Here is a 16,086-nt window from a genome sequence, read left to right as displayed (position 1 = left end):
AGTTTAAGCCTGGCGCAGTTATCATTTTTACGTTCAGCGCCGCATTGTTTAAATAGCAAATGCATTTCTGCCCATTTTTGCGGCCATGTACATGAATAATAGACTGTCAACGAAGTAATTTGTTATACTTTTGATTCTTCAAAACACTTAGTAAGCTTTTTCAAGAACTATTAATGTGATTTTTTTTGCCTTCATTTTAAATACCTTTCAAACAGGTTTCTGCATAATATTAGCTGCGTCTCATTTTTTAGGGTCCTATTTTAATGATCCAAGCGCTTTGTCTAAAGCGCATGGCACATGGTCTAAACGGGCGTGTCCGATTCCACTTTTGCTAATTTAATGACGGGGAAAATAGTTTATGCGCCAAGCGCACAGCCTAAATGGGTTGTTCCTATTCTCGTAATGAGTAATGGGTGTGTTTTAGGCATAATGTGCAATAAACCAATGAGAGTCTCAGCTCTCATCCCCTTTAAAAGCAAGTTGTTCCTGGCGCCATGCCTAATCCCTAATTAGAAAGCGGAATTTGTAAACTGAAAAACTAAGTGGAGGAAGAAGACCATCAGTTTAAGATTGATATTAAAAAATCAACACATTCTCACTTCCCAAGGCGTCAAAATCTGAAGCATGTTCAAACGCCTTCAGCGTCAGTATGAAGACGCAAAGGGTGCCCCTATGCGTCACTATATTGACGAAATGGGAACTCTGTTGCTTTCATGCTAATCCCTCAGCGTCGGATATAGACGAAAGGGAATCCCGGAAGGTGATTCCGTCACGTTATGCGACGATCAGCAGGATCATGCCGCTTCTGGCCGGTAACTACTCAATTTTTAAACCATTGTCGCTTGGGGTTGGGGTTAGACTTGGGGTTTGGATGTCAGTTTGTTTATACTTTTTGTCTTCTGATTTTTAAGCCACTGTTGCTTGGGGTTAGGGTTAGAGTTCCGGTTTGGGTTAGGATGTCTGTATTGGTTTATACTTTTTGTCTTCTGATTTTTAAACCATTGGTGCTTGGGGTTAGGGTTAGAGTTGGGTTTGGGTTAGGATGTAATTTTATGTAACAGAAAGTCGTTCTAACCCCAACCCCAAGCGACAATGGTAAAAAATTTGGAACAAATTGAGTAGTTGAGTAGTTACCGTCCAGAAACGGCATGATCCTGCCGATCGTTGCATAACGTGACATGAATTTCGGAAGTTAGACGACTCAGCTGCAGCGGGAAGGCATAAGATTTATAGAAACACTTGAAGAATGTGCAGCAACTGAAAAAGACTTGTTTCTAAGACCATAATGCCAATTTCATGCTTTGTTTTCCCGAAGCTTATGGACGCGTGGAGCAGCATACACAGTTATTAACTTTTGTGCGATCTACCGGCATTGCCTTTGCGATCGACTGGTCGACGTATTGGACACCCCTGCAATAAATACATGGGTAGCATTAAAAAAAAATCAAAAATATATTCAATATTTGCATTTGTTTAAAGCAAAACATTCAATAACTAACCAGGCTACAGGTGAAGCAGCTCTTTACGGCTTCTAACGTCTCATAATCGATTTTAATCCTTTGATTTTTCATATTTTTAAACATTTGCTGCTGTGCATCCATGTAATAAGGAAACACGCGTTGTCGTCCCGTTTATAGGCGCATATTACTAACACGCTGATTAAATAACAAAAACAATATTGCGCCATTGAGTTTAGACTTTAGAGCAGATTTTTTTTGGTCAATGGCGTAGTCTATGTTAGTTGCCTAAAAAAAATAGCAACGCGCCAACATACGTCCGAACACACCTCATTTTCAGACCAGAACGCCCATGGGCGCAAAATTGGTTGCAAATGCATTTGCTATTTAAACAACGTGACGCTAAACGTGAAAATGATAATTGCGCCACTTGGGTCGGCATTGCGCTGCATTGAGTCGGGAGTATAGAGCCCATAGTGTCTTTTTTATAAAGTAAAATTTGACTGCTTTTCCTTAAGGTGTAAAATACTTTGGGGTGTTTCTATTGCCATGGTGTCATAATGATAGTATTACGAGATGGATTAATTCAGATAGGACTCTAGGTGTGAAATGCATAGAATGCCACTGCCCAAAAATACGAAATACCCCAATATATTAATATAAATAATATAAATGTGTATTTCAATGGGATTCACACAAAAATATTCCAAAAACACACATTTCACATGTGATTACGTGTGTTTTTTAGTTTTGTGTATTGTCGTAGCGAGTGATGTGTTAAACATGGGCATTCCTGTCTGCAAAGGACTCAGAGTACAGTGTATGAGTAATTCTTACTTGCAAATGGTACACACGAAGCATGCAGGGTGATAAGTTTTCCCCAGGGCTGTGACCACCTCTCCCTCCACAAAGTCTCCGCAGCCGTTGCAGCGTGTGCCGTGTAGTCTCTGGTAGTCTAGCGTGCACAGGTATTCCCCGTTTTTCATGAAGAACCCTCCTTGGGCCAGATCGCAACCGCACACTGAACACAAACACACACGGAAATATAAATAGAGCACATAGATCACTATTTGGGTATCACATTGTGTGTAATTATGTGTACGTACAATATGTAAATTATGTTGTGTAAATACACTAGTAAACATTTTAAATGGATGAAAAAGCTAATCAAAGTTGTCCAAAGACAAGAATGGGTGTTGGGAATTGGTTTTAAGACAACCTTTATGAAAGGTTTTGATCCACTTCAAATGTTGACTAGTATATATTGACTGTCATTCTCCGGCCCCCTTGACGAAAAACACTGATCTAATACAAAACTGAAAACATTGAAACACATTAGGTTTTATGAGCCACCAAAGTAAACAACAGCAGTTTCATCTGGCTGTGTGAAATGTGCGAAAATAATCTGTAACAAATTTGTTAACTTTCCACAAAATAAACAGCACTCGACAAGAACCAAACAGACCACCTCAGTATGGCTTTCATCGAGTCTTGTAGCACAACTCATTAGTTGTGTTACACTAGTTCAGAGAGTGTTACGCAATTTGGCTGCCGGCAAACACGAGATCAAGGGACTTGTGCTTATGTTGGCCGTTGTATCTGACGAAGCACAAAAGCTTACAAACAGAGGGTTTGGTTAACTTAAGGTTTCCTGTGCTAGAGAATGCTTTTAAGAGTCTGGCACAAGTTCAGACACTTGTATATGTGTGTGTGTGTGTGTATGTGTGTAAAGGTGTTTTTGGTCTGTCTGTGTCCTCTTGGCAAGTGTGCCTGTCTCTAATCCTGCCGCCACACATGCCAGATCTGCCCGAAAGCTCCTTGGCAGACCGGCACTGATATTTAACAGCTTGTTTGGTGTCACATGATAGCCCCTTCTGAACAAGCCCCCTTTTTGTTGCATCCTCTGTCCTTTCTCTCTCTTTTATCTCTCTCCTATGGTGTAATATCTTAGTTTTTGGGTGAGACGGTCATTGCATTGACAGTGTAATTTGAGTGTGGACAAAGTTATGAGGAGGAACAGAATATAATACAAACCAGATTCAAACTCTCACTTTTTATGTGAGCATGATGGCGTATGTATATTTACATATATAGCATATAACTTGTACACATGATAGCCAACAGATCTCAAGATCGCATCCGTTACATGCCAAAACTAAATCACATTGAAATCATTAAATCTGTGGCAAAATGTTTTTCTATTACTATGTCATCATAAATCCAAGATATTACATTTACATTTCTATCTACACGGCTCTCAACATTGCCATTTTTACTTTATATCTTTCGCTTCAGTGGTGTTCTGGAAGATTAGGCTCATTTTACCACATTCAGACAGACGAATGTGACAAGCAGGTGGTGTTGGTATAGTCATCTCATTAGCTGAAGATAGAGACAGTTGTGTAATAAACGCTGTCTGTTTCCTTTCCATATGTAGCATTTTGGTAACCTTCACTGAATGCCAAAGTGCCAGTTTGGAAAATGTCATAGCCAGTAATGTTGAATCATGCAGAATAGGGTGTACAACTGCCCTTTAACTCAATATATCCTGGGAATCCTTTATTTTAATATTGTCCAACCCAATTTGATGTTGTCAATGCTTTCACCTAGCAGTCACTGGTAGCTAAAATGTTGCAGGTGAAAGGTCATGGGTTTGATTCCCGGGAATGCACACGCTAATAAAAAGCATAATTTAAAATACACTGTAAGTCGCTTTGGATAACATCGTCTGGCAAATGCATTGATGTAAATGTACTGCAGTTAAGCTACAGAAAAGCAATACAATCCCCTTAACCTCACATGAGAAATGGTAATGACAAGGGATGGAGTGGCATGGAATTGAACTGTTAGTTTGTTCAATGATGCTCTCGACTGCCATTCAAAGTCCTCCTCAACACGGTCTGTTAACCTCCTTGAACAAACATTCATACAGACTCTCATTAAATGAGTCAATCCCTCCATCTGCGCACACACACATACACACTTTCCTTCTAAATCCATTTGAATGGAATTAAATGGATAGTTTATCCAAAAATAAAATGTTGTCATCTGATAATAACCCTTATGTTGTTTTAAACCTGTATGAGTTTCATTCTGATAAATGATGTTAAGCATTGATAAGACTGCATTGATGCATTGTAAAGTGTTGTTACCACAGCCTGATCTCATTTTGCTCGTTTATCTCCGCATTTTTCTGTGTCTGTACCACAAACTTTCTTTTCCGTGTCAGTTTCACGTATTGGTTACTCAATATAAAACAAAAAGGCGACAAAAAGGTCCTATATTGTCTTTATGATTAAGATTAAGGGGCTGGACACACCAAAACTTTTAAACGCGGCTGAAAAAGCCTTGAGTACGCTGAATGGCAGCTGTTTTTCAGCCGAGCGCTTTGGTAGCTGTGATACTTCAGCTCTGAGCCGGTTGGTTGCTGTGGTAATGTCCCGCCCCTCCTCCACTGTAATTGGACGGCCCTGTGAGAACTGACATTGACGAGCGGAGCTTTTCACTCAAAGTTTAATATTTTTGAACCCCGAGCGCCGGGTTTCAGCGCGAAAAAAAAACGCAGAGTTTCCATTGGAATCAATTGAAAACAGTGCGTAAAAGCTTTGGTGTGTCCAGTCCCAGCTTCAGTATAATTTTCGGGACAATTAGAGCAGGATTTGGGATTCGGGACAGCAGCTAAGATTTCGGGACTGTCCCGAATTTTTCGGGACTTCTGGTTACCCTAATCCTAACCCAAACCCAACTCTAACCCTAACGTCAGATGACAATTGTTTAAAAATCTGGAACAAGTTGTATAAACCAATAGTTAAAGTGACACCCAAACCCCATACCTAACCCCAAACCCACGCGACAATGGTTTAAAAATAGGAAAAACAATTAACCAATACATAAACCTGACACGGAAAAGAAAGTATGTGGTACGGACACGGGAAAATTCGGAGATCTGTGACAATGACACGGATAAATGAGCAAAATATTCCGTGACATGACAAATCATGACAAATTTTTTATTTTTGGGTAAACTATCACTTTAGAAATTTACAGGAACATAATGAATATCATATCTTTATTCACAGTTTTCTCAAAAGTTTTTAAGTTATTTTATACAGTAGGGCAGTTTCATAAAAAAAATTTTAATCGATTCCTCACTCTGGGTTTCGATTCCTTCTTTTTCACTCAAGGCTGGTCAATGGAGGGTGCTGGGGCGCCGGCCCCCCTAAAGTTGACCAAAGAGGAAAGCTTCTTTAAAGGCGGGGTGCATGATCTCTGAAAGCCAATGTTGATATTTCAAATCAACTTAACAAACAGGCCCCTACCCCATTCGAATCTGGACCTTCTTTTGATAGACTCGCCCCACACATACGCAACGCAGGAAACAATGTCGATTAGTAGACATGCCCCTTACTGCTGATTGGCTATAAGTGTGTTTTGGTACTCTCCCTTTTCCAAAGTATTTTTCAAAAATCATGCACCCCGCCTCTAACATGTTACCAAAAAGTTAAATATATAGTGCAAATTAATACAAAATAAAATAATTTACTTGTACTATTTCACTGTAAGTCATGTTAATATTTATTGAACAAAAAACTGAGTTTGGTGTGTGTGTGACGTGTGTGTGTGTGTGGGGCCCCACCCCAAAAAAAGTGTGTGTATGAGACTGAGCTCTAATTAAAAGTAAAATAAAGCAAATATTGTTTTTTATGTTTTAACCTCATGTGATTGGATCTTTTTAGTATAAGGGTCATTCACATCTTTTCCTCCAATCCTAATCTATTAACAAATGAAACTCGTAAAAATACTATATATATATATATATATATATATATATATATATATATATATATATATATATATATATATATATATATATATATATATATATATATATATATATATATATATATATATATATAAACATGCAGAAAATATCCTTTTATGGAACCTTTGGAATCAACTTTCTATTCCCAACACCTCAGAATCGAACAATCCATTCCCAGCCCTACAGTATGTTCAGCCAGTGGAGCATACAAATTAATAAAACAAGAGCCCAGGCATGAGGGGACCTGATGGTGTGTATTGACTGAATGAAATCCTGATGGTGACAAATTATTCATAGTGTTTGTTAACACGCAGTTCAAGATCCAGAAGAGCTGCAGAAGACAATACGGAGGCCATTGGTCTTTATAAGAAATAATTTAGCCTACTCTCAGTATGATATAGTCAGTTTGTTGGTGCTTTAGTTGCCGGGTTCTGATGCTGTCTGGCAATTTTTTTTATTGAATGATCATTCGAGAGCACTGCTCTTCACCTTGAATCAGAAGAAATTACAAGAATACTTTGTTTGTTTATTTGTTTGAGTACACTATAAAAATAACCACAAAGTGTGTACTTGAACAACATTAACTCAGTACTGTACTGACTGCCAAACTTTTTTTTCATTTTTTTGAATGAAAGTGGTGGATCTTAGCCAAACATTGTGTAATATCTACTTGGTCTGTGAAATGTTTCGGAACAATGACTGTATATACACAGTGAAAGTGCCAAATGGTTTTCTGTAGACTTGAAGAGATATTAGATAACTGCACATGTTTGAGGGGACTACAACAATGACCTGTGTTCATTTAAAGAAATTTATGTGCACACATACATTTTATTATATACATGTGTTTTCTGTTCAGATTAATTTGTTATGGCTAAATTGTATACTATAGTAGGGTTCCCACACTTTAGTTAACTTTAAATTCAAGGACCTTTCAAGGACTTTCCAGGTCCAATACCCTCAAATTCAAGGACTGAATGTGGGGACAATTTCAAGTGAGAGCAAGGTTACATCGTGTTACCTTTTAAGATACATTGTTACACCTTTCGCAGGAACTCGCGCTGCGTCACTGCGGTGACACTTTGGGGACGCCTTCAGGGATAAGTGCGGTTGAACATGTATATCAAATTCAACCAATGGTGAGGCTTAACGACAAAGACAGGGTGACACGGGAGCCAGGAAGTACATCGCTATCTGAAATATTGCCAAAGATGGCGTTACAGGGACGCAGGAAGTATGGCAAGGGAGACGCAGCGTCTCATTCCCTTTTCAGGGAACAACAACCGTAACCCGAGATATTTTCATGTGTCAAAAACAACTATGCAAAAAAGCATTTTGGTATGAATCAATATTCGCATACAAAAGATATAAGCATTTAAAGCAAACGTGTGCTTAAAAGTCTAGAATTTTTATGATATTATTCTGCACTACACACAGGGAATAATATGGATTTTATCTAGAAAACTTCTTGCATAAAATAGATTCAAGCACTTTCAATGACCTAAATCTATGCACGTATATTTTCAAAAACTTCCCAAGGATTCACAAACTTTCAAAGATTTCAACGAACCGTGGGAACCCTGTATAAGTAAACTTGATTATATTAATAATAAAGTCTCCATTTGCTCTCCATTTAAACTTGTTGAAATCAAACAAAAGAACTAAATACTATTTTTTCATAAAAACAAACAAATCAACAATCCCATTTTTTAACATTTTCTTTTTTCTCTGTCAGAGAATCAATCATCAACACAGCAGAATACTTTTAAAGGCAAATATTTAGCATGAACATTCCTCTGGGTTGACCCCTGGTTGGACTTGAAGCCACAGTATTACAGCATTCGGTCTCTATGTTACAATACTTCATTCACCCATCACAATAAAAGCAACATGTTGACTTATGTTGAAAGCAGTAAATGGTTTAGTGTGTTATGAGTTATATAAGCTTTTATGAGTATTCAGTGTTTTATGAGTTGTTTTGAGACTGATAGATTGTGTAAAAACATGACCACAGATATGCGTTTGTATATGGTTGTATTAGCTAGGGGGTTGTCTTACAACTGTTTGACAACGAGAACAGGTGACAAAAAAATCCTCTCTGCTATTTTAGTAACAACAGCCTCAACTTCTAAACAAAGAATACCACACACAGAAACCACACACATGCATCAAAATCTCACCATGATCTTGCTGATAGTATAGATATAGATAACACTTGCATTTAACTTTAAATATTCCTATATCTGTACCCGCAGACTTGCAATCAAATTGTATCTTATTCACTTCAAATCATACTTATGTGTATGTCATTTATTTGGCTATCACAGAGAAAACGTAATAAACTGAGAGCAATAAAAACTGATGAAAGCATGTCTTCGCATATCAATGAAATACTCAAAGCCCTGTGAAATGAATCTGTTGCGTGGGGGTGAGTCTCTGACATCATTTCAAAAGGCTGCGAGAATGACATCTTGAAATGACATCTTTAGGCGTGCGACCCCTGAACCCCTGGGGTCCTCCACCAGTCCTCATTAATGTCGACCCACAGCTGCGGAGTGACTTTCATTACTCGTTAAACAAAAGCGTGTTCGCAGACAGACGGGCGATCTCTGCAGAGGTGTGCGGACCCCTCCTCTGTCGTCTTATTTTCCCAATGGGGATCAGAACAGCTATTTTCAGCACTGCGGCGCTTTAACGGCTCCTAGAGACTACGCCTGAAATAGCACACACAGCCGCTACGACTGACACAGCATTCACATACAGAGAGAGAGAGAGAGAGAGAGAGAGAGAGAGAGAGAGAGAGAGAGAGAGAGAGAGAGAGAGAGAGAGAGAGAGAGAGAGAGAGAGAGAGAGAGAGAGAGAATGTGTTGAGATATGGACAGGAATATTAAGCGTAATATTAAGGGGGTGCGTGAAGCTGCAGATATTCACTGCACATGCTCACTATAGTGGTTTAAGTGAGCCTGCTTAAAGTGTACAAATTAAACTAATGAAGCAGAGCAAGACTCATTAGCTTACAAGTGAGTTGTAGAGCACTTTATATTCTCCTGCCAGAGTTCAGGTATTGGCAGGTGACCACAGCAAAAGCCCTTGGCCAGGTATCCACAGAGAAAGTAATATTATGCAACATTTTAAATCCCGCTTTCAAGGAATTGAACTAATAGATTAGGCCTTTAGGGAGCTATAAGATATATGTATGAATTGTTGGTGGATTACAGGTCAACAAACCACTTGAAGAACAACATTTGTAAAGACTAATCTCGAAAATCTGAACCTGATAACGTCTATTTCTAAAAAAAAAGGATTAAGATTAATGCAATTCAATATCACTAATTTGTCTGTTCAGACAAAGTCCATGACTATGCTGGTCTAGCACAGTCAAATACCATTACATTTACCACTACATTTACATTTATGCATGAGGGACTCTCACTGCATTCAATCTATACATTTCTTTTATTCATATATGTTTGTTCCCTGGGATTAAGCCCATGACCTTTGCGTTTCTTACATAATACTTGAACAAGTAAGCTACAGGAACACCTACAATTTAAATGACTCCATTAACTCCATTTAACTCCAATAATGCACTGGTTTTGCCAATGAAATGCAAAAAATACATCTGGTGGTTTTAATTATTGTTAAGAACACAGATTTATTTCTTGCACTCTTATCTTGAAAAAACTAATCTGGATTAAGTGCCCCAAAATGCGAGGTGCCAAAAGCAATATAATTGAAGTGATAAAAAGTGGGAGGGGACAAATACAGGTTTGTTGTAGTCAACCCACAGTGGGAGGGGCCAAACATAGGTTTGTAGTAATCAACAAAGAGTGGGAGGGGCCAAATACAGTTTTTTGGTTGCAGGGCTCCAAACTGCCACCAAAATTTGAGAGTGCATGTGCCACTGAATTTTACATCCAGTCGCACATGTGTGACCAGTAAATTTGACCTTTTTTTGTGATGTGAATTTGAAACAGCACTTTCTGTATCTATCATGAAAGTTTTTATTAGTAATACAGTGGAAATTAGTAGAAATGTGAATATTTGGTTAGCATGTTGATTTACGGTGTGTGCCCCTAAATTTTCTGGTTGCGCCCCTAACATTTTTAGTTGGGGGTTACTGTGCTCCTAGTGAAAAAAGTTAGTCTAGAGCCCTGGGTTGTCAACCCACAGTGGGGGAGGAGCCAAATACAGATTGTTTGGAATTAAACCATAGTGGGAGGAGCCAATTATAGGTTTGTTGTAGTCATTAAAATCTGGAAGGGGGCAAAGATTGCAGACTGGTTGTAGTCAACCCACAGTGGTAGGGGCCAAACCTAGATTTGTTGTGGCCAATAAAGAGTGGGATGGGCCAAATATAGTTATTGGTTGTCAAAACACAGTGTGAGGAGCCAAATACAGATAGTTTGTGATCAAACCATAGTGGGAGGAGCCAATTTGTTGTAGTCATCAGAGACTGGGAGGGGCAAAATACAGCGTTTTAGTAGTCAACCCACAGTGGGAGAGTCCAAATATAGGTTTGTTGTAGCCAACAAAGAGTGGGAGGGGCCAAATATAGTTTTTTGGTTGTCAACCCACAGTGGGAAAAGCCAAATACAGATCGTTTGGAAACAAACCATAGTGGAAGGAGCCAATTATAGGTTTGTTGTAGTCATCAGAGACTGGGAGGGGCCAAATATTGCCAATTGTTTGTAATCAAACCATATTGGGAGGAGCCAAGTTGTTGTAGTCATCAGAGACTAGGAGGGGCAAAATACTGCTTTTTAGTAGTCAACCCACAGCGGGAGGGTCCAAATATAGGTTTGTTGTGGTCAACAAAGAGTGTGAGGGGCCAAATATAGTTTTTTGGTTGTCAACCCACAGTGGGAGGAGCCAAATATAGGTTCGTTGTGGTGAAAAAAGAGTGGGAGGGACCAAATATAGCTTTTGGTTGTCAACCCACAGTGGAAGGAGCCAAGTGCAGATTGGTTGTAGTCAATTTTCAGTGGGAGGAGCCAAAAATAGGTTTGTTGTAGTCATCAGAAAGTGGGAATGGCAAAATATAGGTTTTCGGTTTTCAACCCACAGTGGAAGAGGCCAAATGCAGATTGGTTGTAGTCAACTTTCAGTGGGAGGAGCCAAATATAGGTTTGTTGTAGTCATTAGAGAGTGGGAAGGGCAAAATATAGGTTTTTGGTTTTTAACCCACAGTGGAAGAGGCCAAGTGCAGATTGGTTGTAGTCAACTTTCAGTGGGAGGAGCCAAATATAGGTTTGTTGTGGTCAACAAAGAGTGTGAGGGGCCAAATATAATTTTTTGGTTGTCAACCCACAGTGGGAGGAGCCAAATATAGGTTCGTTGTGGAGAACAAAGAGTGGGAGGGACCAAATATAGCTTTTGGTTGTCAACCCACAGTGGAAGGAGTCAATTTTCAGTGGGAGGAGCCAAAAATAGGTTTGTTGTAGTCATCAGAAAGTGGGAGTGGCAAAATATAGGTTTTCGGTTTTCAACCCACAGTGGAAGAGGCCAAGTGCAGATTGGTTGTAGTCAATTTTCAGTGGAAGGAGCCAAATATAGGTTTGTTGTAGTCATCAGAAAGTGGGAGGGGCAAAATATAGGTTTTTGGTTTTCAACCCACAGTGGGAGGAGCCAAGTGCAAATTGGTTGTAGTCAAGCTTCAGTGGGCGTAGCCAAATATAGGTTTATTGTAGTCAACAAAGAGTGGGGGGACCAAATACAGATTGTTTGTAATCAAACCATAGTGGGGGGAGCCAATTTGTTGTCGTCATCAGAGACTAGAAGGGGCAAAATATAGGTTTTAGGTTTTTAACTCACAGTGGAAGAAGCCAAGTGCTGATTGGTTGTTGTCAACTTTCTGTGAGATGAGCCAACTATAGGTTTGTTGTAGTCATTAGAGAGTGGGATTGGCAAAATATAGGTTTTTGGTTTTTAACACACAGTGGAAGAGGCCAAGTGCAGATTGGTTGTAGTCAACTTTCAGTGGGAGGAGCCAAATATAGGTTTGTTTTAGTCATTGTTGTGGGTTCGAACTCAAGTACTGATAAAAATGTATAGCTTATAATGCACTGTAAGTCGCTTTGGATAAAAGTGTCTGCCAAACGCATAAATATATATCAATATAACCCACAGTAGGAGGAGTCAAATGCAGATTAGTTGTAGTCATAAATGGCTCTTGGGCCACATTATATCTTCCAAAAAAATAACTGCTTGGCAGCAGTGTATTAAGATCAAAGCAATTGTGTGATGGGATATAAGTGTTAGGGTAATGACAGAGCACTCCCGGTTCCGACACCCTAATTTAACATCAGGGATTAGTGACTAAACTAAAGCGACTACAGGTGGACTGAATTGCCCAGGTAGAATTTAAAAGGTAAACCAGGGAGACCTCTGCTTTACATGGCTTTTTAAAGGATTGTTGAGGACAGAAGCTTATAGACACTCTGACATTTATTGTCTAGACTCATCATACACAGTTATTACAGCCAGATGCAGTCTCCTGGTATTATGGTTGCCATGGCAATGACATTCAAAGAGATGTTTCACATTCAGAATTGATGCACATTTATCAGGAATGCAATGCAACTGATCGTCTTTCTATTAGAAACATTTCAAAGCTTTTTCTCAGGTACTAAGAGTGATTGAAAGCTCTTGTTGGCTTCCAGAAGGAAATTAGTTGTCTGCTCTTTGTGACTGGCAACGCGCCACCACATAAAACACATATTTTATAGGACCAGAGAGAGATCAGCTGGTCGACCCATACAGAAAAACAGTGAAAATAAATTTGGAGACACAACATCATCACTACTCGCTAAATAAAAAGGATGGTCAGAAACTCATGCACAATAACCACATCAGACTTACAAACTGAAACTACTGTACTTCTCACCAAGAAATTTAGTGAAGGTCACCTTTCTGTTATTCCTATCAACTACATAAGTGAACCGAGTAGACATTCAATTACCCTGGTAACATAGAGGGGTCGTAACACGGCTTTGGACAGACCTAGGACCTCATTCACCAGGTAATAAAGTTTTGAATTCCTGCTTTATCAAAGATGTCTTTGTTCCACCATCCCATGGTCACAATTTAGCTGGAATTATCAGTAAATGCCATTAAATTGCATTCCTCAAAGCTCAGACTTTGCTTAGGAATTTAGTAGTACTACACACGCTAGCTTCATTCATAACCTGAGAAATGTAGCAAGCCAGCAGATGCACAGAGATGAATAATGTTTAATTTCTAAACAGATCTTACCTTTGCATGTAAAACATTTAATATGGAAGTGCTTGGATTGCACGCGGAGAACCTCCCCTTTGCATGGCTCCCCACACTTATAGCACTGGATGACCAGTTTTCCGGGTGGGTGGTGAGGGTCCTGTGAATGGGCCACTGTGAAAAAACACAGAGATGTGGGATAAGCAAAAACCTCTATATTGGATATGGACATACAAGGATTTTATGTAGTGAATGCTACTGTATGAAACCCAATATGATTAAATACAGTACAATATTACAAGTGCACATAGTAGCTGAAAACCGCATACTTAAAGGTGCAGTGTGTAATTTTTAGAAGGATCTCTTGACAGAAATGCAAAATAATATACAAAACTATATAATTAGAGGTGTATAAAGATCTTACATACTGAACCTTTATGTTTTTATTGCCTTATAATGAGACGTTTTTTATCTACATACACCGAGGGTCCCCTTACATGGAAGTCGCCATTTTGTGCCACCATGTTTCTACAGAAGCCCTTAACGGACAAATTTTTTTTACTAAGTTGTCTCCGAAGATGACATGTTTGTCCTGTGGTGTCTACCGTATCTTCTCTATGCGTTTCAAAAGCGAAGGGTGATCAGTGAACTGAGCTGCTGGTTGCAAGTCGCAACCTCATCACTAGATGCCGCTAAAATTTACACACTGCACCTTTAAATCCTGGACAGAAATTTAAACCTCCCCTAAAATACACATTATGTCACTTTATGTGATATGTGACAAGCGGAAAACATAGCTTCCTGTGAGATCCCATTATTGAGCAAATTTCATGTAATCACACGTTTTTGGTTCTAATAAATTAATTTGTATATACTGTGCCTGACAATATCCTCATGACAATGAAAGTAAGGCAGCTTTGTGATGAAAAAAATAGATTTTGTGCAATAACATAGACTTAAAATGAAAAATAAAAAGATTAACAATGGCTAGGTGTGACCAATGATTTATAATAATATATGACTGAATTAAAATTAAATCATTAGTTGAATAAATGATAAAATAACTTTACAAAATACATTTGGGGGAAGTATAAACAATTATCTAATATTAGTGTACAAATAGTGTCTAATTTTCTAAAGCAGATTAAGTTTGACCTGAAATATGTTATGTTTGTACTAACAGAGGCAATCGCCTCAACCAACCTGAATTACGTAACGCTCTTGAGCGATCAGAAAGTGCACAGCAGGCCAACACCAACAGTTTAGGTGTTATCATCACACAGTGTGGGTGCTAGAGAAGTGTTAGTAGGTGTTTGGAGGTGTTTTTGCTTGCAGCCACACTGTAGTGATCACGACCACATGGACAGGTGTTCATGTTGCCATCAGTCGCAGGGAACATATATACTGATCAAATGTATATCTTTGTAATGTACTGTGGGGGCGTATTCACACCTGTCTTGTTTGGTTCGATTGAATCGAACTCAAGTTAGTGCAGACATTTTGGGCAGGTGCGAATACAGCAATTGAACTCGGGAGCGGACCAAACAACCAGACCGAGACCACCTCTTCAGCTGGGTCTTGGTACGGTTGTTTGGTCCGCACCCGAGTTCGATTGCTGCTTCTTACGCGCTAGTCGGAGACGTGAACATTAACGTCGGCACTTTGGACATAAGCTTCTGTAAAATACATTTCTATACAGTTTTTACATGTTAATATGAATACACTATACAGCTGGGTGATATAGTTAACATAAATAATACATTATATGTATATAATGATAACAATACTCCTTTAAAACTTAAAAAGTGGTAGAGCATTACGTTAGCAGCCCAAAAGGTCATAAGTTTGAACCCAGGGTACACGCATGCTGATAAAAAATGAATACCTTGTAATGCACCTTAAGTCGCTTTGGATCAAGTGTTTGTCGAATGCATAAATGTAAATGGTATCTGCATTTGCTCTGAAATATGCTGCTAATACAGAATGTATTTAAAATCTAAAGAGCCACAGTTTCAACTACCATTGCCAGTATGATAGGAAGAAGTAATCAATTATTTTCATTAAAATGCACAAATATAAAAATTATTATATTATTATTATATAGTTATATGAAGTATGCCACAGAAATTACTTGATTGAATGTAACGGAAATGAGTCGTGAACTTTACAATGGAACGAACACAACCACATTGTCAGAAAAATGGTAAAATAGGTCCCTAGCTGTCACTACACCAAAATATTAGTAGTTCATATTAGTAGTACCTCATTGGTTCCAAAGAAAGCTTATTTATTTTTTATTCTTGACGCCATTCCAGCATCTATGGCAACACTTTGAGAAAAAAGGCACAAAACTGTACCCTATAAAGAATAATTGGTTGTTTCTGAGGTGGTACCTTAGGGGGAACTGTTTTGTACCTCTACCTTTACAACATGTTTTAGGTACATAATTGTACCATAAGGACATATTGTGTACTTTTAAATGAAAATCCACACAAGTTGATCTATACACATGTTGGGGAAGGGCAGTTACCTCCTACTCTCCTAATCTGCATGTTTTTGGACTGTGGGGAAACGGGAGTACCCGGAGTAAAC

At 38.8% G+C, this 16,086-nt stretch overlaps 1 protein-coding gene across 1 annotated transcript in view; it reads right to left on the bottom strand.

Annotated features, from left to right (window-relative positions):
* The window catches only part of ablim1b (actin binding LIM protein 1b), a 75,183-nt gene that overhangs the window by 43,454 nt on the left and 15,643 nt on the right, over nt 1–16,086 (bottom strand). Inside the window, exons 2-3 of the mRNA XM_073867026.1 lie at nt 13,534–13,668; nt 2,295–2,478 (exon numbers count right to left, since the gene is read on the bottom strand). Coding sequence (XP_073723127.1) covers nt 2,295–2,478; nt 13,534–13,668 — 319 coding nt within the window. The remainder of the gene's footprint in view (nt 1–2,294; nt 2,479–13,533; nt 13,669–16,086) is intronic.

Source organism: Misgurnus anguillicaudatus, chromosome 4, assembly GCF_027580225.2.
Source record: "Misgurnus anguillicaudatus chromosome 4, ASM2758022v2, whole genome shotgun sequence".
NCBI classification, from domain to species: domain Eukaryota; kingdom Metazoa; phylum Chordata; class Actinopteri; order Cypriniformes; family Cobitidae; genus Misgurnus; species Misgurnus anguillicaudatus.
Note: the sequence above shows the minus strand (reverse complement) of the source record. Positions and strands in the feature narration are given on the sequence as shown.